At 38.8% G+C, this 23,456-nt stretch overlaps 1 protein-coding gene across 4 annotated transcripts in view; it reads left to right on the forward strand.

Annotated features, from left to right (window-relative positions):
• Positions 1–23,456, forward strand: part of LOC124607287 (fas-binding factor 1) — a 122,023-nt gene that overhangs the window by 83,517 nt on the left and 15,050 nt on the right. For all 4 annotated transcript variants that reach the window (XM_047139572.1, XM_047139570.1, XM_047139571.1 and 1 more), the window contains exons 13-14: positions 5,827–5,967; positions 9,441–9,617. In XM_047139572.1, the coding sequence (XP_046995528.1) occupies positions 5,827–5,967; positions 9,441–9,617 (318 nt within the window). The remainder of the gene's footprint in view (positions 1–5,826; positions 5,968–9,440; positions 9,618–23,456) is intronic.

The raw sequence follows: 23,456 nt of genomic DNA on the forward strand, positions 1-23,456 counted from the left end.
GAACAAACTGGTATTAAAAGAGATGTAAAGCAATGGGCCAGTTGAATGTCCTGATCAGAATTCTAGAATACAGCAATGAGTACAAATTACCACTTTGTCTAGAATTCAGGTACTTTCATAGATCTTTTGACCCAGTTTCAAATAAATCTATGCTAGCAGCTCCTTAGATATCAGGTATTGACTTTACCTATGTGTGTATACTGAAGAGTACACACATCAGTGCTACAGTGGGCATTAGTCTTCATTAAAACAGTAAGAAAATCAGAAAGGAACGAGGAATTCAGGAATGGGATTCCATTTCACAAAAACTATTCCACAGTCGTAGGTGAAGTTTCCAGACTCTGAAACTAATATAAAAAATATGGAGTATTGAATAATGGATTATATCTCAATCATATTCATTTTGCAGATAATATTCTAGTGTATACAAACTTCATCAAGAAATGGAAGGACAAAATACTGCAAATTTCAGACTAGGCCTGAATATTAGTTATGATAAGACTAAAGTTATGTGCATTGAACACATTTGAAGGAAAAAGTACAAATTAATATTATTGAAATTGTAGAGACAGTTGATGAGTGTTTTATGCAGTTGAAGGCAAAAACTGTATAGACAGTAAAAGGAATAAATGTGAGAATATAAACAGCATGGAGTGTTTTAATAAACTATTGTTGCAAAACTAAGTTTCCAATGTGCCTGAAAAGGAAAATTTATGGCAGTGAAATAGGCTTTTTATACAAAAACTAAACTGCTGGCCCTACGAAGTTTTCTGTTTGATTCCATGAGATAAGAAAAGAAGGTGATGATGGCCTAATATAAGTGGGACAAATGACATTAGAAAACATACAGAAGCAACATGGACATGTGTTGTTGAAGATCATAATTAATATAAGAGGTCAGAGAAGGCCTTAGTTCTGCAATGGATATAAAATGTCTGATGATTATGATGATGACACTGAAGAAAAAAATTCAGATAAATGCGATAGGACTCATACACCAAGGATTCTGTACATACTTAATTATGTGTACAGATAGTTCATCCATCACAGGGATCAAAGCTTGATGATTTTTGCCTGTTATCGTTACCAATGCAGGCAAGATATACTTTTACCCATTCCAGAGAAAAATGGGTCTTAACATGACAGACAGGCAGTCAGACATGACAAAAAAATTGTTTCATGTGATGTAATTACAAATTAACTATTTTCGGATTTTTTCATTTGCTTCTACTGTGAATAAAATATCATGATTCTAGGTCAACGAGAGAAGTGCCCTATTGGTTCTGATGACTGAGATTGTGAGTACAAAATATTTGACATAAATGGGCATATCTTTTGATTGCAATGACTTAGAAGGTTCAGTTTCTTACACTATCAAGGGACAGTAGACCTTAATATGCAACATAAATTTCAATTTTGTTTGTGTACCCATTCTTGATAAAAGGGATTTTTAACAGTCAGACCGACAGATAAATGGACAATAAAGTGATCCTGTATGGATTTCATTTCTACAGATTGACATACAGAACTCTAAAAATTAAAAGACAATACAAAAATGAAAAAGAAATTAAACGACACCTAAAGTCAGAAATAAATGAAGACAAAAAAAAAAAAATTCTTAAAGTTCAGAGTAAATTAATGGTCATGAACAGGTCCAAATGTTTCTTACCAAATAATTGGAGGAAAAAAACTAAAGAGTAATATGAAACATAATTTATATGTTTACACTCTGTGATGCATGAATGGTTATAGAAGCAAATTAAAAATAGGAAAATAGAAAAGTGTCATTAAATTCAAAGATGTCTGCATATTATTTAGCATTTTCTGATAAAATGGTTGACAGTTATTTGACAGTTGACCGTTATTGGTAACAGCAGTTTTAAGAAATTGAAAGCAGACTGAGTTTCATTTTAAAGTTGAAACATGCAGTGCAAGTTTTTGTAAATTGTATTTTACTGAGTGGGGTCCAAGTCTCTTTACAAAGTCATTATCCCCCATCCCTTCACACACACATCCACACACACACACACACACACACACACACACACACACACACACTCTCTCTCTCTCTCTCTCTCTCTCTCTCTCTCTCTCTCTCTCTCTCTCTTTCTCTCTCTCCCCCCCCCCCCCTATCCCCCCTTTCTCCCTCTCCGTCCCTCCCTCTCTATCCCTCCCTCCCTCTCCGTCCCTCCTTCTCTGTTCCTTCCTCTCTCTCTGTGGTAGTTTTGTGGTCAAAAGACCAAAACTTCAGGGATCTGTAACTCAGAATTCATACTGTTAAAAACAACATTACTGTGCATATTTTTGAACATTGTTTCACAGGTGTACACTGGAGCAATTTAACAAAAGTAAGTTTCACTACACTTAAAATTAACAGCTATAATGATCTGTCAAAAACCTCTCTTCATTTATGTAGCCTCTGGGTTTATTTTGGCTTGTCTAAGTATTACAAATTGTGACTATAGTTTAGGTTGGCAGAATGTCACAAAAGTAACATTTATTTATTCATCCATCCTTTCATTGTTGTGCAGAGCAATACAAGATAAAACAGTATACGTTTGTAAGTACATGGTAAATTACATTTTGAATGCATATGTTTTTACTTTACAATAGATTGATACATGTACATGTATAATGAGCTTATCACGCGCTGCTTTGCTGGTGTAGATTGTGTGGTTCACATAGATCTTTTTTCTTTTTCTTTAATCGTGTTTTTATGTTGTTCGGAAATTGAAACACCTTCTGAACTTTTCATGCTAATTAGGGCTATAGTAGCATAGTCTTTCCAAGCGTATTTCTTACAACAACAGAAAAAAATAGTTCTGTTAGCTGGAGTCCAAGATTTTGTTTAATTGTGGCTTTGCATTCATGTCGTGCTATTTCTTTATATCTAATTGAGAAGTGATGTCCCAATTTTCATAAATATAAATTTAAGTTCTTTTTAATGTAACAAAATATTTTCTTAAAAATTTTCACCCCATATTTCAAATTGTTTGGGGTCAAATTTAAAAAAAAAGTGCAACGATTCAGTTTTTCATAGATTTAGCTTCAAAAATATTTACATAATGAAATATTTCCGTAAAACATTTGACCCCCATAGGGGTTGGGTTTCCAAAAAAGGTGAAATACATATTTCTCTATTTGTAACCAAGAATTCAAATACCAATTTTCAAAGAGGTAGCTTTAAAAATACTTTAGTAATTCTATAATAATGATTTATTTAAAACACTTCAACACCGTAGGGATTAAATCTCCAAACATCCTGCAACAGGTATTTCTTTATTTGTGATTGAGAAACTAAATACTAATTTTTGTACATCTAGCTTCAAAATTGGCTTCATTATGACATATTTTCAAAAAACCTTTCTTCTACTATTTCACCTCTTAGTGGTGGAACTTAAAAAAATCTTTTCTTAAGTGATCCCTACAACATCATTTAGTTGGTATATATTTTCATTAATTATGAATACATTAAAGCTAAATCAATGAAAATTGGTATCTGGCTTTTTGACACACACAACAAAAATTGTTTGTATACATCCCTAGTTTCACTGCCTTGAGGGGGGGAGGGGGGTGAAATAAAATTTAAAAAACATTTTCATGTTTACTTTTCATTGACACAGTATGTGTCTCAGGATATTGTTTTAGTACTATGGATTCTTTCTAATTCTTTTGGACTTGTCTCAAAATATTCCTTAACAATGTAGAAAAATGATGTTTTTCTCCAAGTACTCTCTTAGTTGTGGGTTGAAAACTGGTAGTGCTTTTATATTTTTCAAATTGTTTGGCATCATATAAGTGGTTTTAACACACCTGCATTGTTAAAAAAAAAGAGGTCATAAACATTTGGTACGTTACAGAATGAGATTTTCACTCTGCTGCGAAGTGTGCGCTGATATGAAACTTCCTGGCAAATTAAAACTGTTTGCCGGACCGAGACTCAAGCTTGGGACCTTTGCCTTTCGTGGGCAAGTGCTCTACCAACTGAGCTACCCAAGCATGACTCACGACCTGTCACCACAGCTTTAAATCCACCAGTACCTGGTCTCCTACCTTCCAAACTTCACAGAAGCTCTCCTGCTAAGCTTACAGAACTAGCACTCCTGGAAGAAAGGATATTGTGGAGACATGGCTTAGCCACAGTCTGGGGGTTGTTTCCAGAATGAGATTTTCACTCTGCAGTGAAGTGTGTGCTGATATGAAACTTCCTGGCAGATTAAAACTGTGTGTCAGACCGAGACTCCAATTCGGGACCTTTGCCCTTCACAGGCAAGTGCTCTGCCAACTGAGCTAGCCAAGCACGACTCACGACCCGTCCCCACAGCTTTAAATCCGCCAGTACCATATACCTTCACTGCAGAGTTAAAATCTAGGAGGCGAGGTACTGGTGGATGGGTCGTGAGTCGTGCTGGGGTAGCTCAGTTGGTAGAGCACTTGCCCATGAAAGGCACACAATTTTAATCTTACAGGAAGTTTCATTTGGTACCTTGTCTGACTAGTGTCTTGCTCATTAAGGAACAAGTAAAATTAATTTTTTACTCTATATGAAGATAATAATAGTAATAATAATAATAATAATGTCGTGTGACGCGGGCCTCCCATCAGGTAGACTGCTCGCCTGGTGCAAGTCTTTCAATTTGACGCCACTTCGGCGACTTACACGTCGATGGGGATGAAATGATGATGATTAGGACAACACAACACTCAGTCCCTGAGCGGAGAAAATCTCCGACCCAGCTGGGAATCGAACCCGGGCCCCTAGGATTGACAGTCTGTCGTGCTGACCACTCAGCTACCAGGGGCGGACTATATAAAGATAACAGTTCGTATGATCTGGGGTAATGAAGTGATTGGCATCCATTGTCATAGGGTTTTGTGTTTTTCCAACTGAAATCTTGTGGAGTTTTTTAAAATAATGTCCTTGTGTACCATAGGGTGATAAAAGGCCCTTTGCAGTATGGTAATTGAGAACACTGCCTCCTTCAGAAATCCAGCAGTTGTGATTCTCGTCCCGGTACCACCAGTACTTCACAACTTTGGGGGAGGATTTGAACTCTGGTTGCAGAAGATACCAGTAGAGTTTGAACATGTACAACCTCATGTACAGCACTGTCAACCTCAGTAAGCAATTGCAGTTGTCATTACCAAATGCTTTGTGTATTCTGATTTGCTTTATGTTGTGAGTTGCTCATTGCTTCCTTTTCTTATTTTGAACTGAGTGAAGAAACTACTTCAGGTCTATCAGGAGGTGTGAGTCAAACTCCCGCTACCATAAAAAAGATTGGCAATTGTTTTCACTATTGGTTCTACTTTTGCAGAAGCTCAGCTCCAACTGCCATGTTAAAGTGTCCACATTGCACCCCGTCTTGTTTACCTTCTTCCCTTTATTTTGTGCTTGTTGTTTACTCTCTCCTTTATTCCCATCACTTTGTCTTACTTGGACCTGTAACTTGAGACTGTTCTTTTCATTTAATGGTTCTTTGGCACTTTACACTTCTCATTGTTACAAAACTTGCTTTTTTTGTAAGCAGTTCATAGCCAATCTCCCTCTCGTCCTGTCCTCCTGTGCCTCTGTTGACTTAAGCTCCTCGGTGACCGTGTTATGCAGCCTGTCAATGCTTCCTTTTCTCTTTTCATGTGTAAGGACCCCTTGTTCCAAAAGCTAACATTCTTTGTGATTAGTAAATAGAGCGTATTTTTCTCTGTATTTCAGTAAAGTTTGATTTTGGAAATGAGTTCCTGCAATGGAATTCTTCCTCTTGTAATTAGTTGTGGTAAGGTTGTATCATCTGAGCATAGCTCCAGTAATATTTTGTATAATTACAGCACCTGAAGCAGTCACTAGCTGAGGAACGCCAACAACATCTGCAACAAATAAAAGAAGAGCACCTAAAACTTGCTGCTGAGAAGTCGCGCATTGAAACATTGGCTCGTCTAAACAGAACACGGGAAATGGATCGAGAGAAGGTTTGTGGTTCTTCATTTTTATACTGCTGGAACAGTAATTTAAAATGTAACTGTCAGTTCATGTGTCAGGGAAAAATTGGGGGTAGCTTATTTTCTGTTATTTTTTCCTTTTTTATATTCATGTTCTTAAAGTTCTTAACTGCAGTATTCATTTGATTTATCGTTTCTCTTTTCTGCATCCATGTTTACTTCTCACCCCATTTCTGGGCTGAAACTAACACAGTGGTTTCCACTGTACTATCTCTAACACTTCATCTTTCATCTTTGTCTCCAATCGTCCTCACAGCAGGTGGGTGACACCCACCATGGGATCTGAGTGTTCTACTCCTCCTTTCTAATCTTCTCCTATTTATTCCTCTTTCCTCCTTGAGGAAGAAACAAACAGTTCCAAAAGCTGCGATAACTTTTCTATTGTCATAGAGGGTGCCGCAAAAATGACTAAACAGTTTTAAGGAGCAATAAAAAGTAAATCTGGATGTATAGAGAAAAAAATGTTTTTATTTTCTAAATTAGTACAATATACCATTTTATATTCATTTAGGTTTGAAAATAATATCCTCAAGGTGATGGCCGTCAGCATCAATATATTGTTGTAGGCATTCCCTGAAGTTTCGAGCAGCTATTGCACACATATCACAGTGTATGGCATTCACTTCGTCAGTAATCCGCTCTTTTAACTCTGGTAGGGTGTGAGGGCAGCTTTTGAAAATCTTTTCCTTCAGGTATCCCCAAAGAAAGTGGTTACAAATGCTCATATCTGGTGACCGCGCAGGTCACCCAACATCACCCCTCAAAGAGGCGAGGCATCCCAGAAACATTTCTCTCAAAACATCAGGTGAAATTCGAGATGTGTGAGCAGTAGCTCCATCCTGTTGGAACCACAAGTCCCCCAGTCCATGTTCTTCAACAATCTCGTCCATTCTGGGTTGCAGAAAATCTTGCAACATTGAAGTGTAACATGTGGAATTCCCTGTCACAGTTACTCCTTCCTCCTCAAAAAAGTAAGGGCCTACCACGCCAAATTGTGATATGGAACACCACACTGCCACTTTAGGAGAATGTTGCGTGAATAATTCGGGGGTTGTTTTCAGCCCAGTAGTGAAAGTATTGCTTATTCACGCACCCACTAAGATGAAAATGTGTCTCCTCACTACTGAAGAAAGCTGCATTCAGGGGGATCTGAGCAAGCATTTGCTCACACAGGTTTTGACGGTTGGAATAGTCTGCTGGGTGTAATTCTTGAACAATCATTATGTTGAAAGGATGGAACTTCAAATTGCATTGCAGAATCCTTCTCAAACTGCGGTCTGAAATCCCCAATGCAACAGCATGTCATCGAGCAGAACATTACGCCGACTGTTGAACTGCTGTTCTCACCCGCTGCAAATTTTCTGGTGTTCTGATGGATCTGCGTCATCCGTGTGTATCTATTCTCAGTGTGCTACCAGTTTCCTCCACCTACTGAACCCAGCAACAAATTGTGTTTGAATTGGGAACAGCATTGTTGTTTGGAATGTTGAACTGTCGCCAAAAAGCTCATTGTATAGCGATCACAGATACATTGTTTTCGTAATACACGTGAGTGGCAAAAGCACGATGTGCATTGGTCCAGACCACGTTGGCTACTGAAATGGTGTGAGCAATTGAACAAAGGTCGACCACATGCAACTGCCTACCCCCACCACAGTGCCAGCGGTAATCGATAGAAACTGCTTAGTCGGTTCTGCCACACCCTGTATTTGTCTATCAGCTGTCTTAGAATTTCATCTCCTGAATGTAAGTTATAGCCTTTTAATTTGTAGTGTCCTCAAGTTAGAGATCAGAAATGAGCTCCATATATTGACCAGCGACTCCTATGATGTCATCTCCGAACTCACCATCTCCCTGTGCTCAGAGACTCGACTTGTCAGCCTCTGTTTCTACTCACTTTTCACTTGAGTCTGTTGTCAGGTACAGGTGGACAAATCCTGCATAGAAAGGGGAGTGAGTTCACAATTTTTCAAGTGTAAATGCAGACTCGTTGCATTCCTCCTACATACACAATCATTTTGAAAGAAATTTTTGCCATTAGACTATTAATTTATTCTATTTTTATGACTTTATATCCATTCTCAAGTTGAAATGTCACAAAATATCCAGACTGCCTAAATGACAAAAGCAACCATTGGGAATGATGATTATTATATACCATTATAACCACTGATTGGTTGGCAGTGAATATTATGCTGTTTATATGTACATTTATATGTAGATGTATTAAAAAAAGATGCTGTGACTTACCAAACGGGAAAGCGCAGGTAGATAGACACAGTAAAAACACACAAACACACACACAAATATCAAGCTTTTGCAACCCACGGTTGCCTCATCAGGAAAGAGGGAAGGAGAGGGAAAGACGAAAGGATGTGGGTTTTAAGGGAGAGGGTAAGGAGTCATTCCAATCCCAGGAGTGGAAAGACTTACCTTAGGGGGAAAAAGGGACAGGTATACACTCGCGCGCGCGCGCGCGCACACACACACACACACACACACACACACACACACACACACACACACACACACACACATATATATATATATATATATATATCCATCCACACATATACCAATATATATGTGCAGATGGATATGTGTGTGTGTGCGAGTGTATACCTGTCCCTTTTTCCCCCTAAGGTAAGTCTTTCCGCTTCCGGGATTGGAATGACTCCTTACCCTCTCCCTCAAAACCAACATCCTTTCGTCTTTCCCTCTCCTTCCCTCTTTCCTGATGAAGCAACCGTGGGTTGTGAAAGCTTGATATTTGTGTGTGTGTTTGTGTGTTTTTTATTGTGTCTATCTACCAGCGCTTTTGCGTTTGGTAAGTCACAGCATCTTTTTTTTAATATATTTTTCCCATGTGGAATGTTTCTTTCTATTATATTTATAATGTAGATGTATATTTATAAATTACAAATATGTGTACAAAAATTTTTTGAAGACTGCTGTAAATTTAATTTAATGTGGAGTATCTATTCAGAAAATGTCTGCCAATTACATTGACAAACACACAATTTGAAGATGTTACTGAGTCTGCAACAACAGTACCAGAAAACACAATAGCCCATAATAAGCTTTTTTACTCTCTGTACCCATGCCTTCGTTGAAAGGCTGAGTCATTTCCATACATTTCTGTGACAAGATATCAATCTTTTTTTTTTTTTTTTCCTGGTCTCTCAGCACAAAGCCAGTACAGTATCCTGTGCAGAGGTACCACACCTCAGTAACATGAGCAAGGATTGTACTCATATTGCCACCTCAATCTGAATTTTATTGTATTTTTGGCGTTTTAACATAATGAGATAACACTGAAATTTTCTTTTAATTTCCAATATTACTTTTGCACAATTTTCTTTTTGACATTTGCAGCCTTCCTACAACCTTTTTCTCTAGTTTCTGTGTTGAAAATTTACTGACAAGTAGTTTTATTTTGACAGATGGTAGTTGAGATAGATGCAGCAATGGCTACTGTTCAAGCAGCTCGTGAAGAGGCTGAAATAGAACGTGCCAAAGTTCAAGAAGAGAAGTACAAGCTGGAAGCTGAGTGGCTTAGACTCAGAGCCCTTGAAGAAGATCTGGTGGGAAGAAGCCATCAGCTTGAGTCTCTTTCTCAAGTACAGTAATTTTCTTTTCTTTTTTTTTTTTTTTTTTTTTTGATCCATAAATTTCACATTATATAGTGTATTCTAATGTTATGTAACCGATAATTAAGTTTGTGAAATGATCCATATTTCATTTTATCTTTCCTGTGGCCACAACTGGCTACAATATATTAACAAGAGAGGGCTTTCATGTTTTAGTCATTCTCACCTAACTGTGTTTTCTGCTCAACAGTTTCTTGTCTCAACACTTTTTTCACATTCTCTGACTGCTTCAGATGTGTTCTACAGTTAATTCAGATATTATTCATCGTACATTAGAATTTCAACAACTACCCCATAACTTATTTGTTAAAAATTTCAGTTGTTACAACACCACTGTTCTTCTGTTCCTTATAAACAGTTATGTTTTTCCACTCGTGTGGTATTTTATTTTTATTAATTATTTAATTTATTTATTCATTTGTCACAAAATGCTCTCTTTATTGTTACTTCATTTCCGTGTAGCTCCTACTGCATTTATTTGATTTGCTTTATGTTAACTATCTCTTCCAAATTTCTTCTGTCTTAATATTGTAGCATACCGGACTCGCATTCGGGAGGACGGTGGTGCAATCCTGATTTAGGTTTTCTGTGATTTCCCTAAATCGCTCCAGCAAATGCTGGGATGGTTCCTTTGAAACGGCATGGCCGACTTCCTTCCCCATCCTTCCCTAATCTGATGAGACCAATGACCTCACTGTTTGGTCTCTTCCCCCAAACAACCCAACCCTCTTATTATTTATGTTTTTTAAGAATTATTGTACACTAGACTCTCACTAATCCAGCCATTCCTTGCACATAAGGGTGCTAAATTAGGGGAAGTGCCGGATTATTGAGTGTCTGAAATTTATTTTTGTCATTTATTTCGTTTGTTTATTTTTAAAACATAGGTGATGTAGTGTACTGTACTTTATTAAACCGAAGAATACAATTTTGAAACACAGAGGACATACTTTATTAAATCCAAAAGTACATTAACTTTCAAAGAAAACTTAGCCCTTGGGTGTACAATATACTGTACATAATTATACAGTCAATCACTCACTATGAAACATGTCCCTAATTTTTAACTGTCGCAATGATGATACACAACGGTGGCAGGCTTTATCATGCAACCGCTTTACAACCATTACATCGGTACTACATGTATCTTGTTGTTGCATAATGTACTCCAGGAAGACCTCAGCAGCTTCAGCACCAGCAGTGTGAGAAATCTTCATGCTCTCTCCTCCTGTTTCCTCTTCTTCATCACTTTCATCATTACTTTCTTGCACGCTTTTGATTATTTCTTCATCTGTTAAAGTTTGGTCCGTATCACAGTTTTCCTCATTCAGCCACTTAGTAACATCTTCATCGTCAATTTCTTCTCCTCCTGGAAGGTTGTGGAACTTGTGAGTGTACATAGTAACTGATAATTCCGAATTGACTGGCTCATCGCTGTCACTCACTACTGGATCCAACATGGCATCAATGGATGACCACCATTTTCTCCAGGTCTTCATTATGGTAGCGCTCTCCCCTTTATCCCATGCTTTGGCTGCTTGGAAAACAACGTCACATATGTTAATTGCTTTCCATGCTTTCAGCATAGTCTCGATAGAGTCGTTTCCACTTTCATTCAGAAAGGAGACGAGAAGTGAATGTCGATAATGACATTTAATTAATTCCAAAATTCCCTGGTCCATGGGTTGAATTAGGGCTGTCACATTGGGTGGGAGAAAGAGTGCTTTTATACCATCGGACTTTAGAGAAGCATCTGAAGGATGACTGGGAGCATTCCAGTTATAAGAATAGCTTTCAGTGGAAGGTTTTTCTTCTTTAACTTATTTCTCACTGCTGGTACAAACGTTTCATGGAAGCACCGAGAGAATATTTGTCTGTCCATCCACGCTTTCTTCTGAGTGCAGTACTGCACTGGCAGAGTATTTATGTCAGTGTGTTGAAAACAACATGGATATTGGGATTTTCCAATCGCCATAAGCAGTAGTTTATGACTCCCATTTGCATTACAAGACACCATTAATGTTACACATCATTTCTGTTGCTTATAACCACAAGCTTCCTTCTTGTTGTTGGCAGCTAATGTTTTCGAAGGAAGCATCTTGTAAAAGAGTCCTGTTTCATCGGCATTATACAAGGCATCAGCAGTTAAATCTTCTTCCTCTATTATTTTCTGTATCTTGCTTAAAAACTCATCAGCATCCTTATCGTTAGCTGAGCAACTTACCCTTGTGATGGTCAGCTGCCGAATGCCATGTCGTTTTTTCCAGTTTGATAGCCAACCTTCGCTCGCTGCAAACAAGTTACTATTGCCAGTTGTTTGTTAAGTGCAGCTGATTTTTCCTTTTGACTGGATTTCCTTTACTGCTTTGTTGTACGAACCATTTACAAACAGTTACAACCAGTTCTTCATTCTCACTCTTTCGCATAACCTTCCATGTACCCAACTCACTATCCATTTGTGTTGACTACTGTCGAATAACATCTTCTTTCTTTTTGATATCATAAATATTTCCTCATCCAACATTGAACTCAGTAGCAATGCCTTTCTGTGAAGAACTTCGATTTAAAATTTCGATACTTGAGGTCCAGCGTAATGTGTTTCCTTTTATAAGACATGATTCCAAACTGCAAAGAAAGCTACAATTTCAAATACAGTATATAAAGCATTGTTTAACTAGGTATTGTTGCACACGGTAATTCATTGTGCACTTGTTTTTGGATGTGTGCCGGATTACTGAGAGGCCACACTACTGAGGGCGGATTAGCGAGAGTCTAGTGTAGTTGATTTGCATGTCTCTGCATATTCAATAGTTTCAGTTAATCACATCTCTTTATCTTTAATATTTCTCTCTTCTCAGTCATATTCCATATTGATGTTTTTAGATTGTTCGTGTTCTGCAAGACTTTCGAACTTCCTGGCAACTTTACAATAATTTATCATATTAACACTGTTGAGACCTGCAGCTAATATTACTTTTTCCATGAACAGTTTCTTTCACAGTTATTACGTTTCTGAGTAGGAAGTGTCCCAAATGAGGCGAGACACACCTTGTTGCCATCGTCAAATGGTGCTGTTATGGTGACAAACTGAATTAAAATTTTTTTACTACTACTATGTTCTTAAATATACTCCTGTTTATTGTTGATTCTTGAGTATCCAGAGACTACTGTACTTATTATTTAGTTACTAGTTTTCCTAATTGGTGATTATTGCAGAGAGATTGTATCCTAAAATTAGTTCTGTTAGTCATTATTGTCAGTCATTTCCCTTTATGTATCCAAATAGTCCTTTCTTGCCTGCCTTCCTTCATTCTACATTCCACTTTTGCACTAAAATCTCATCATAATCAGTGAGGTAGTTTTGAATATTTGGCAACTGACTTCAAGTGACAGCAAAATTTCTATATTTCATAAACATCATGGCTTGATGCAGGATGACCCCATATAGACAGACTAGACAGCTACCTTGCATGCCAGAATTTGTTGGCGCCAAATTTTGGACATAAATCCAGAAAATTACTCCATCTTGAGTTTTCTGTTGATTTGCATTATTAGCATTTTTTCCTCCTTAACTAGAACAATATAAAAGTGTTGTTGTTATTGTCCCGCAAGTGCCAGGTATGTGCAGCCTTCCTCGACAGTGACACACACACATTGATCGACACTGTCTTGATAGCTGTCACTGTACCTCTATTGACTTGCTGCACAGCAATGGATTAGTTTTGTTTATGCCTCATATGATGAATTCACTGCTTAAAAAGAAAAAATACCAAGAACAAGGTGACCTGTTTGTGAGAAGAGAGAGTATTCTGACATTGCCTCCTGTCTGCGTCCTTTCTTGCCCTATCTACCAGGCCTGCTTTGTCCTTCTATTAACCCTAGCAGCACCAAGTTATTTTATGTTATATGGAGCACCAACGAAGGCAAAAATTTGCCCATTTACAATAGGCTGTAAATCATGAAATATGTGTTTATTTTTAAGTGATTGTGATTTCCATGAGAGATAAATTCAAAAGTGCTCAGTGAGATTACAACTACAATGAACTGTTTGGAACATATAGGGTACCCAGAAATGTGTAAGTTAATATAATATTTTTCTCTGCTAAAATATCAAGCAACAGTGGTCAATAATTGGTAATGAAAGTTTGTCGGAACTAGAAACTTGAAGTCTGTACTTGAATATACAGGCTGTCCAAAATTTATATACACTCTTTTTATCTAATAATCAAATACTAATTTTTTACCCCTGACAAATAGTTTCAAAAACAGAAATAAAAACGCTTGCACAAATATAATTTATGGCGTGTTGAAAAATTTCAAGGAAAACTCATAAGTAAGAAAGAATACTGTCATTTACAGATGACATTTACCCCTTGCTCACAAAATTGTTGATTCTGTCTGATACTTACACAGCTGGTAACCACAGTTTCCACATGTTAACTTGGTTCTTGTGATGTTGTCTCTGACTCCCAGGTTAGTTGTATTCTTCAAGCATATCTAATACAGGGTGTCCGAAAAGTCTTTCCCTTATTACATAAATTGATAACTCAGGCTAGAAGTAAGATACAAATATGAAACTGGTGTCTAATAGTTTACAAACTATCAAAGTTTTTTTTCACATATCAGTAAACTTCCACATGAGCACCCTTGGTAGCACGTAGCACATGTAGGCGATATTCAATTTCTGTCCACACATTAGCCAACATCACTGGAGGGATCGATTCAACAACTGTGGTTATCTGTTGCCGCAGGGTTTCAAGATCTGGTACACATGTTCGGTAGACCTCATCCTTGACATAACCCCATAAAAAGAATTCTAATGGGGTTATGTCAGGAGAGCGTGGAGGCCAAACCATTGGCCCATCACGACCAATCCATTGCTCAGGAAAGTTCATATCGAGATAGGCACGGACGTCCAAACCCCAATGATGCGGTGCACCATCTTGCTGAAACAAGACATCGGGGTGATACTGAAGCAGCTGAGGAACAGCATACAGTTGCAACATGTCCAGATACCCTGCAAACGTGATGGTAGCCTCAGCGAAGAAGAATGGCCCAATAATTCGATCGTGCAGTAGCGTACACCAAACATTCGCCTTTGGACTGCCTCTGGTGCACCCCATGACCTCGCCAGGGGGTTTTGAACCCCAAATGCTCACATTATGGCGATTCACTACTCCACTGACATAAAAGGTCGCTTTGCCGGAAAAGGCAGTTCGTCTGAGATAACCATCACGTCCTCAATACATGATAGCATTTCGACCGCAAAGTCATATCAACATGTACTGTCATTGGGCAACAATGGAAGTAGAAGTTTACTGATATGTGAAAAAAACTTTAATAGTTTGTAAACAATTAGACACCAGTTTTATATTTATATCTTACTTCTAGCCTGAGTTATCAATTTATGTAATCAGGGAAAGACTTTTTGGACACCCTGTATTTTGCATTCCTAGTTGGGTCCTAGGATGTCTCCCATAGCATAAATGTCCTTTGAAGTCCTTGGATCACTCTTCTACATATGGTTTCAAAAGTTCAAGGCCTAATTCATTTTGTGGTGTTTTATTCCCCTTCATTCTGCTTAGGCACATTCATCTTGAACACCTTTGCATGAGTTTAGTGCAGCTATATCAAGTAGGCTATAGAACATAGACAGTGACCATCTCCCCATGCCTATTTTTCTATAATATGTCCTAGCCATTTGGTCTATGGTTCCCACTTCTCTCTTAGTGGAATTATAACATGAGTTTATGTGGATTTTGTTTTTTGGTGCATCAACTTCTACTCCTGCATCATGATATTGTATAGGCAGCATCGACAGATTTTTCTCCAGATTTTGCTTTGTCATGTAAGGGACAACTGTTATTAGAGTCTTGCTTCAATGTCTTCCTTTAATCCAACCTGGGAATGGACAGTGTCTTGAAACAAGGATATAAGATGAACATCAACAAAAGCAAAACAAGGATAATGGAATGTAGTCGAATTAAGTCAGGTGATGCTGCGGGAATTAGATTAGGAAATGAGAAACTTAAAGTAGTAAAGGAGTTTTGCTGTTTGGGGAGCAAAATAATTGATGATGGTCGAAGTAGAGAAGATATAAAATGTAGACTGGCAATGGCAAGGAAAGCATTTCTGAAGAAGAAAAATTTGTTAACATCGAGTATAGATTTAAGTGTCAGGAAGTCATTTCTGAAAGTATTTGTATGGAGTGTAGTCATGTATGGAAATGAAACATGGACGATAAATAGTTTGGACAAGAAGAGAATAGAAGCTTTCGAAATGTGGTGCTACAGAAGAATGCTGAAGATTAGATGGGTAGATCACATAACTAATGAGGAGGTATTGAACAGAAGTGGGGAGAAGAGGAGTTTGTGGCACAACTTGACAAGAAGAAGAGACCAGTTGGTAGGACATGTTCTGAGGCATCAAGGGATCACAAATTTAGCATTGGAGGGCAGCGTGGAGGGTAAAAATCATAGAGGGCGACCAAGAGATGAATACATTAAACAGGTACAGAAGGATGTAGGTTGCAGTAGGTAATGGGAGATGAAGAAACTTGCACAGGATAGAGTAGCATGGAGAGCTGCATCAAACCAGTCTCCGGACTGAAGACCACAACAACAACAATCCAACCTGGTGTGGACCCTAACCACTTGTGCTGTAGTCAAGAATGGGTTAGAGAAGTGTTCTATACATGGTCTCCTTTACAGGTGACCCACACTTTCCCAACATTCTCCCAATAAACCAAAGTTGACCATTCACCTTCCCTGCTACAAACTGTACATTCTTGTTCCATTTCATATTGCTTTACAACATTATGCCTAGATATTTAATCAACGTGACAGTGTCAAGCAGCAAACTACTAATGCTGTCTTCAAACATTATTGGACTGTTTTTCTTTCAGAATTTAGTTCTAGCTGTTGTCCCTCACATCAAATTGATATTTTGGCTGGCGTATGAGTGGTAGCTCTTCCCAGTATGAAGTATGAGGTGTTCCATTTATCTGATGACTGTCTGTGCTGCACAGTAGATGTCGGGCAACGAGTGCTCTGTTTCCTGGCAATCAGATGCCCTGTCTCATGTCTACTGCTGTGGTATGACATGACTACATTTAAAATATAAGCAAATTATTTTTTACTCATCTATGTCACACAAGGAGATGCTGGAACTGCCTGCCATTATTTTCCACACATTTCTGACATCTACTCAAGAAATTATTAATCACAATGATGTAATTTTCTCAGAGATATTGAATTAATTGATTCAGGATTTGTGTGCACTTTGTCCTTCAGTGCATCCCACAAATAAAAATCACACAGAGTTAAATCAGGACTTGTAAGTGGGCCAGATATTTTTACTAACCACTCTTTCATCGAACACACCACGAATTCCTTGCAAAGAAATATTGTTCGTATGAGCTCTTGCTGAATCCTATTGAAGAAATGCAATACTTCATTCTCTTTCACTCAGTTCATTAAAAAATGGTCACAAAATGTTTTGCATATATCTTTCACTTGTAACTGTGTAAATTCGGCCTATTAGTCTGTCACCACTAATGGTGCACCACACCCCTATTTTCTGATCATGAAGAGGTTCCTCGTGAAGCACAACAGGCCTGTCTGTGCTCCAATGTTGACAGTTTTGGGAATTAACAGAACCGTGTAAATGGAACCAAGACTCATCTGGAAACAGAATGAGGTAAGGATCCATTTCACCATCATGCACTTGTTTTAAAACCCATTCACAAAACTTAACCCTGTCATAGGATCACCAGGTTGAAGTTCTTGTACTACTTATACTTTATAGGGCCTTAGCCCAAGCAGCTTAGCACCTCTTTATACAGAGGTGCATGATATTTGTGTTTGCTGTGAAAGACATCTAAGAGACATTTTAGGAGAATTTTCCAGGTGGTATCCAGTGTCAAGACGAGTTTCTGTGAGCACTGAATGTTGTCATTTACACTTCTTTTCTTGAACACTTCCTGTTTCACGAAATTATCCACTAATTTGTGAACTGCACCACAACTCAGAACTTTAACATCAGGAAATTTCTGTTCAAACAATCTCCAAACAGTATTTGCAGACTTGGTGTGCACATACAAATAAACACTCATAGTGGAATTGGATAATTCACTCTTGCCATTGTTGTGTTCACAAACTTCACTGTTACACTCATGATGCCTGTTTCACTGATCGACTCACTCTGGCTGACAAGGCGTGTATGTCTGTATGGCCTTCAGGCTAAAACCCACAAAAAGGGGGGAGGCGTAGTGCAGTCCCACAGGACCCATTCGACCGGCATGTGGCCGGACTGCAATACCCCGGGCAGGCGGTCACCAGATAAATGTAACACCCTGTATTTGTATTATGTTATGTATGTGTAACAAAAATAGTATATTGGTCATCAGCTTGAGGCTGTTTGAAACACACAGTGGTCTACCAATCCTAGTCCTATTGGATGTAGTTCACTCTTATCTTCCTGTCCCACTCTTCCCCCCTCCCACTCTCTCTCTCTCTCTCTCTCTCTCTCTCTGCTGTTTTTCACTGTTGCATTTCCTTGTCTTTTGTGGGAATAGACTTGGTTATATGATGACTAAAATATGTATATACAAGGTGTACAACTTTGCTTCTGCCATTTTTCCCCCAACATTTGAGGCTTTAATGAAACAAATTGGCTACACATGTATCATTCAGAGTATTTTCCATCGCCGCTATGTTCTCCCATCTTTCGGGCAGTGCATGAATCCTGCGTCGAAAAAGTTGTTCATCTTTTGAAGTGATCCACAAATCTTCATGAGATTGGAAGTGTTGGTCAGCCAGGCCATGCATCATTGATCTAAACAGGTCATAGTCAGAGGGAACAATGTCTGGAGAATACGGCGGGTGGGGTAGGACTTCCCATTTTAACGTTTCCAAGTATATTTTGACCTCTTTTTGCAACGTGGGGACGAGCATTGTTGTGCTGCAAAATCACTTTATTGTGCCTCTCACTGTATTGCAGCAGTTTGTCTTTTAATGCTCTGCTCAGACGCATTAATTGCATTCGATAACAAGCACCTGTAATTGTTTCACTTGGTTTTACCAACTCATAGGACATGACGCCAAGCTGGTCCCACCAAATGCAGAGCATGATCTTGGAGCCGTGAATATTCGGTTTGGCCGTTGACGTTGAAGCATGGCCGGGATATCCGCATGATTTTTTGCGTTTAGAATCGCAATCAACCCATTTTTCATCCTTGGTTACAATTCAATGCAGAAATCCCTTCCTTTTTTGCCTTTGAAGCAACTGTTCACAAACACCGTTCAATGTCTCTTGGTTTCAGCTCACACGGGACCAAAGTTCCTTCTTTCTGAATCATGCCCATTGCCTTGAGATGTTTTGAAATGGCTTGCTGTGTCACTCCCACTAATTGTGCCAAATATTCTTGAGTTTGACGCGAGTCTTCACTCAGCAATGTCTCCAATTCTGCATCTTCGAAAACACTCTCTCCTCCACTGTGCCAGTCTACAATGTTAAAATCACCGTTCTTGAAGCATGAAACCACTCAAGACACAGTCTTTCACTAATAGCATCCTTACCATATGTACTTGAGAGCATTCGAAGAGACTCAGCCGCTAGTTTCTTCATATTGAAACAAAACAGTAACACTCCCACAAATGACGAGAATTAGGCTCGTAAACTGACATTTTCAATCAAGAACAACTTTATGACGCAGACTCAAATCTACTAATGTTTGAATGACGTTACGTCGACTGAGGTCCAAGCTAACTGCCTTTCTTTCAACCACTACTTACCGTTGTCAACACCTATCGGCAGACGATGGAAGCAAAATTGTACACCTTGTACATATTTTGTGTGTCTTTGTAATGATTTTGTAAGTACCTCATTTGTGTTTTTGGATAAATTCACGTATTAGTATTGTTGTTGTTGTGGTCTTCAGTCCTGAGACTGGTCTGATGCAGCTCTCCATGCTACTCTATCCTGTGCAAGCTTCTTCATCTCCCAGTACCTACTGCAACCTACATCCTTCTGTATCTGTTTAGTGTATTCATCTCTTGGTCTCCCTCTACGATTTTTACCCTCCACGCTACCCTCCAATACTAAATTGGTGATCCTTTGATGCCTCAGAACATGACCTACCAACCGATCCCTTCTTCTAGTCAATTAGTGCCACAAACTTCTCTTCTTCCCCATCCTATTCAATACCTCCTCATTAGTTATATGATCTACCCATCTAAACTTCAGCATTCTTCTGTAGCACCACATTTCGAAAGCTTCTATTCTCTTCTTGTCCAAACTAGTTATCGTCCATGTTTCACTTCCATATATGGATACACTCCATACGAATACTTTCAGAAACAACTTCCTGACACTTAAATCTATACTCGATGTTAACAGATTTCTCTTCTTCAGAAACGCATTCCTTGCCATTGCCAGTCTACATTTTATATCCTCTCTACTTCGACCATCATCAGTTATTTTGCTCCCCAAATAGCAAAACTCCTTTACTACTTTAAGTGTCTCATTTCTTAACCTAATTCCCCCAGCATCACCTGACTTAATTTGACTACATTCCATTATCCTCATTTTGCTTTTGTTGATGTTGATCTTATATCCTCCTTTCAAGACACTATCCATTCCATTCCACTGCTCTTTCAAGTCCTTTGCTGTCTCTGACAGAATTACAATGTCATCGGCGAACCTCAAAGTTTTTATTTCTTCTCCATGGATTTTAATACCTACTCCAAATTTTTCTTTTGTTTCCCTAACTGCTTGCTCAATATACAGATTGAATAACATCGGGGAGAGGCTACAACCCTGTCTCCTTCCGTTCCCAACCACTTCTTGCCTTTCATGTCCCTTGGCTCTAATACATGCCATGTGGTTTCTGTACAAATTGTAAATAGCCTTTCGCTCCCTGTATTTAACCCCTGCCACCTTCAGAATTCGAAAGAGAGTATTCCAGTCAACATTGTCAAAAGCTTTCTCTAAGTCTACAAATGCTAGAAATGTAGGTTTGCCTTTCCTTAATGTAGCTTCTAAGATAAGTTGTAGGGTCAGTATTGCCTTACGTGTTCCAATATTTCTATGGAATCCAAACTGATTTTCCTCGAGGTCAGTTTCGACTAGTTTTTCCATTCGTCTGTAAAGAATTCACGTTAGTATTTTGCAGCCGTGACTTATTAAACTGATAGTTTGGTAATTTTCACATCTGTCAACACCTGCTTTCTTTGGGATTGGAATTATTATATTCTTCTTGAAGTCTGCGGGTATATTGCCTGTCTCATACTTCTTGCTAACCAGATGGTAGAGTTTTGTTAGGCCTGGCTCTTCCAAGGCTGTCAGTAGTTCTAATGGAATGTTGTCTACTCCTGAGGCCTTGTTTCGACTTAGGTCTTTCAGTGCTCTGTCAAACTCTTCACAGAGTATCATACCTCCTATTTCATCTACATTCTCTTCCATTTCTATAATATTGTCCTCAAGAACATTGCCCTTGTACAGACCCTCTATATACAGGGCTATTACAAATGATTGAAGCAATTTCATAAATTCACTGTAGCTCCATTCATTGACATATGGTCACGACACACTACAGATCTGTAGAAAAACTCATAAAGTTTTGTTTGGCTGAAGCCGCACTTCAGGTTTCTGCCGCCAGAGCGCTCGAGAGCACAGTGAGACAAGATGGCGACAGGAGCCGAGAAAGCATATGTCGTGCTTGAAATGCACTCACATCAGTCTGTCATAACAGTGCAACGACACTTCAGGACAAAGTTCAACAAAGATCCACCAACTGCTAACTCCATTCGGCGATGGTATGCGCAGTTTAAAGCTTCTGGATGCCTCTGTAAGGGGAAATCAACGGGTCGGCCTGCAGTGAGCGAAGAAACGGTTGAACGCGTGCGGGCAAGTTTCACGCGTAGCCCGGGGAAGTTGACGAATAAAGCAAGCAGGGAGCTAAACGTACCACAGCCGACGGTTTGGAAAATCTTACGGAAAAGGCTAAAGCTGAAGCCTTACCGTTTACAATTGCTACAAACCCTGACACCCGATGACAAAGTCAAACGCTTTGAATTTTCGGCGCGGTTGCAACAGCTCATGGAAGAGGATGCATTCAGTGCAAAACTTGTTTTCAGTGATGAAGCAACATTTTTTCTTAATGGTGAAGTGAACAGACACAATGAGCGAATCTGGGCGGTAGAGAATTCTCACACATTCGTGCAGCAAATTCGCAATTCACCAAAAGTTAACGTGTTTTGTGCAATCTCACAGTTTAAAGTTTACGGCCCCTTTCTCTTCTGCGAAAAAAACGTTGCAGGACACGTGTATCTGGACATGCTGGAAAATTGGCTCAAGCCACAAGTGGAGACTGACAGCGCCGACTTCATCTTTCAACAGGATGGTGCTCCACCGCACTTCCATCATGATGTTCGGCATTTCTTAAACAGGAGATTGGAAAACTGATGGATCGGTCATGGTGGAGATCATGATCAGCAATTCGTGTCATGGCCTCCATGCTCTCCCGACTTAACCCCATGTGATTTCTTTCTGTGGGGTTATGTGAAAGATTCAGTGTTTAAACCTCCTCCACCAAGAAACGTGCCAGAACTGCGAGCTCGCATCAACGATGCTTTCGGACTCATTGATGGGGACACGCTTCGCCGAGTATGGGAGGAACTTGATTATCGGCTTGATGTCTGCCGAATCACTAAAGGGGCACATATCAAACATTTGTGAATGCCTAAAAAAACTTTTTGAGTTTTTTTATGTGTGTGCAAAGCATTGTGAATTTATCTCAAATAATAAAGTTATTGTAGAGCTGTGAAATCGCTTCAATCATTTGTAATAACCCTGTACTCCTTCCACCTTTCTGCTTTCCCTTCTTTGCTTAGAACTGGGTTTCCATCTGAGCTCTTGATATTCATACAAGTGGTTCTCTTTTCTCCAAAGGTCTCTTTAATTTTCCTGTAGGCGGTATCTATCTTACCCCTAGTAAGATAAGCCTTTGCATCCTTACATTTGTCCTCTAGCCATCCCTGCTTAGCCATTTTGCACTTCCTGTCGATCTCATTTTTGAGACGTTTGTATTCCTTTTTGCCTGCTTCATTTACTGCATTTTTATATTTTCTCCTTTCATCAATTAAATTCAATATTTCTTCTGTTACCCAAGGATTTCTACTAGCCCTCGTCTTTTTACCTACTTGATCCTCTGCTGCCTTCACTACTTCATCTCTCTAAGCTATCCATTCTTCTTCTACTGTATTTCTTTCTCCCATTCCTGTCAATTGTTCCCTTATGCTCTCCCTGAAACTCTGTACAACCTCTGATTTAGTCAGTTTATCCAGGTCCCATCTCCTTAAATTACCACCTTTTTGCAGTTTCTTCAGTTTTAATCTACAGTTCGTAACCAATAGATTGTGGTCAGAGTAACCAATAGATTGTGGTCAGAGTCTGCACCTGCCCCTGGAAATGTCTTACAATTTATAACCTTGTTCCTAATTCTCTGTCTTACCATTATATAATCTAACTGAAACCTGTCAGTATCTCCAGGCTTCTTCCATGTGTACAACCTTCTTTTATGATTCTTGAACCAAGTGTTAGCTATGATTAAGTTGTGCTCTTTGCAAAATTCTACCAGGCGGCTTCCTCTTTTTTTTTTTTTCTTAGTCCCAATTCATATTCACCTACTGCATTTCCTTCTCTCCCTTTTCCTACTACCGAATTCCAGTCACCCATGACTATTAAATTTTCATCTCCATTCACTACCTGAATAATTTCTTTTATCTCATCATACATTTCTTCAATTTC

Source organism: Schistocerca americana, chromosome 3, assembly GCF_021461395.2.
Source record: "Schistocerca americana isolate TAMUIC-IGC-003095 chromosome 3, iqSchAmer2.1, whole genome shotgun sequence".
Taxonomy (NCBI): domain Eukaryota; kingdom Metazoa; phylum Arthropoda; class Insecta; order Orthoptera; family Acrididae; genus Schistocerca; species Schistocerca americana.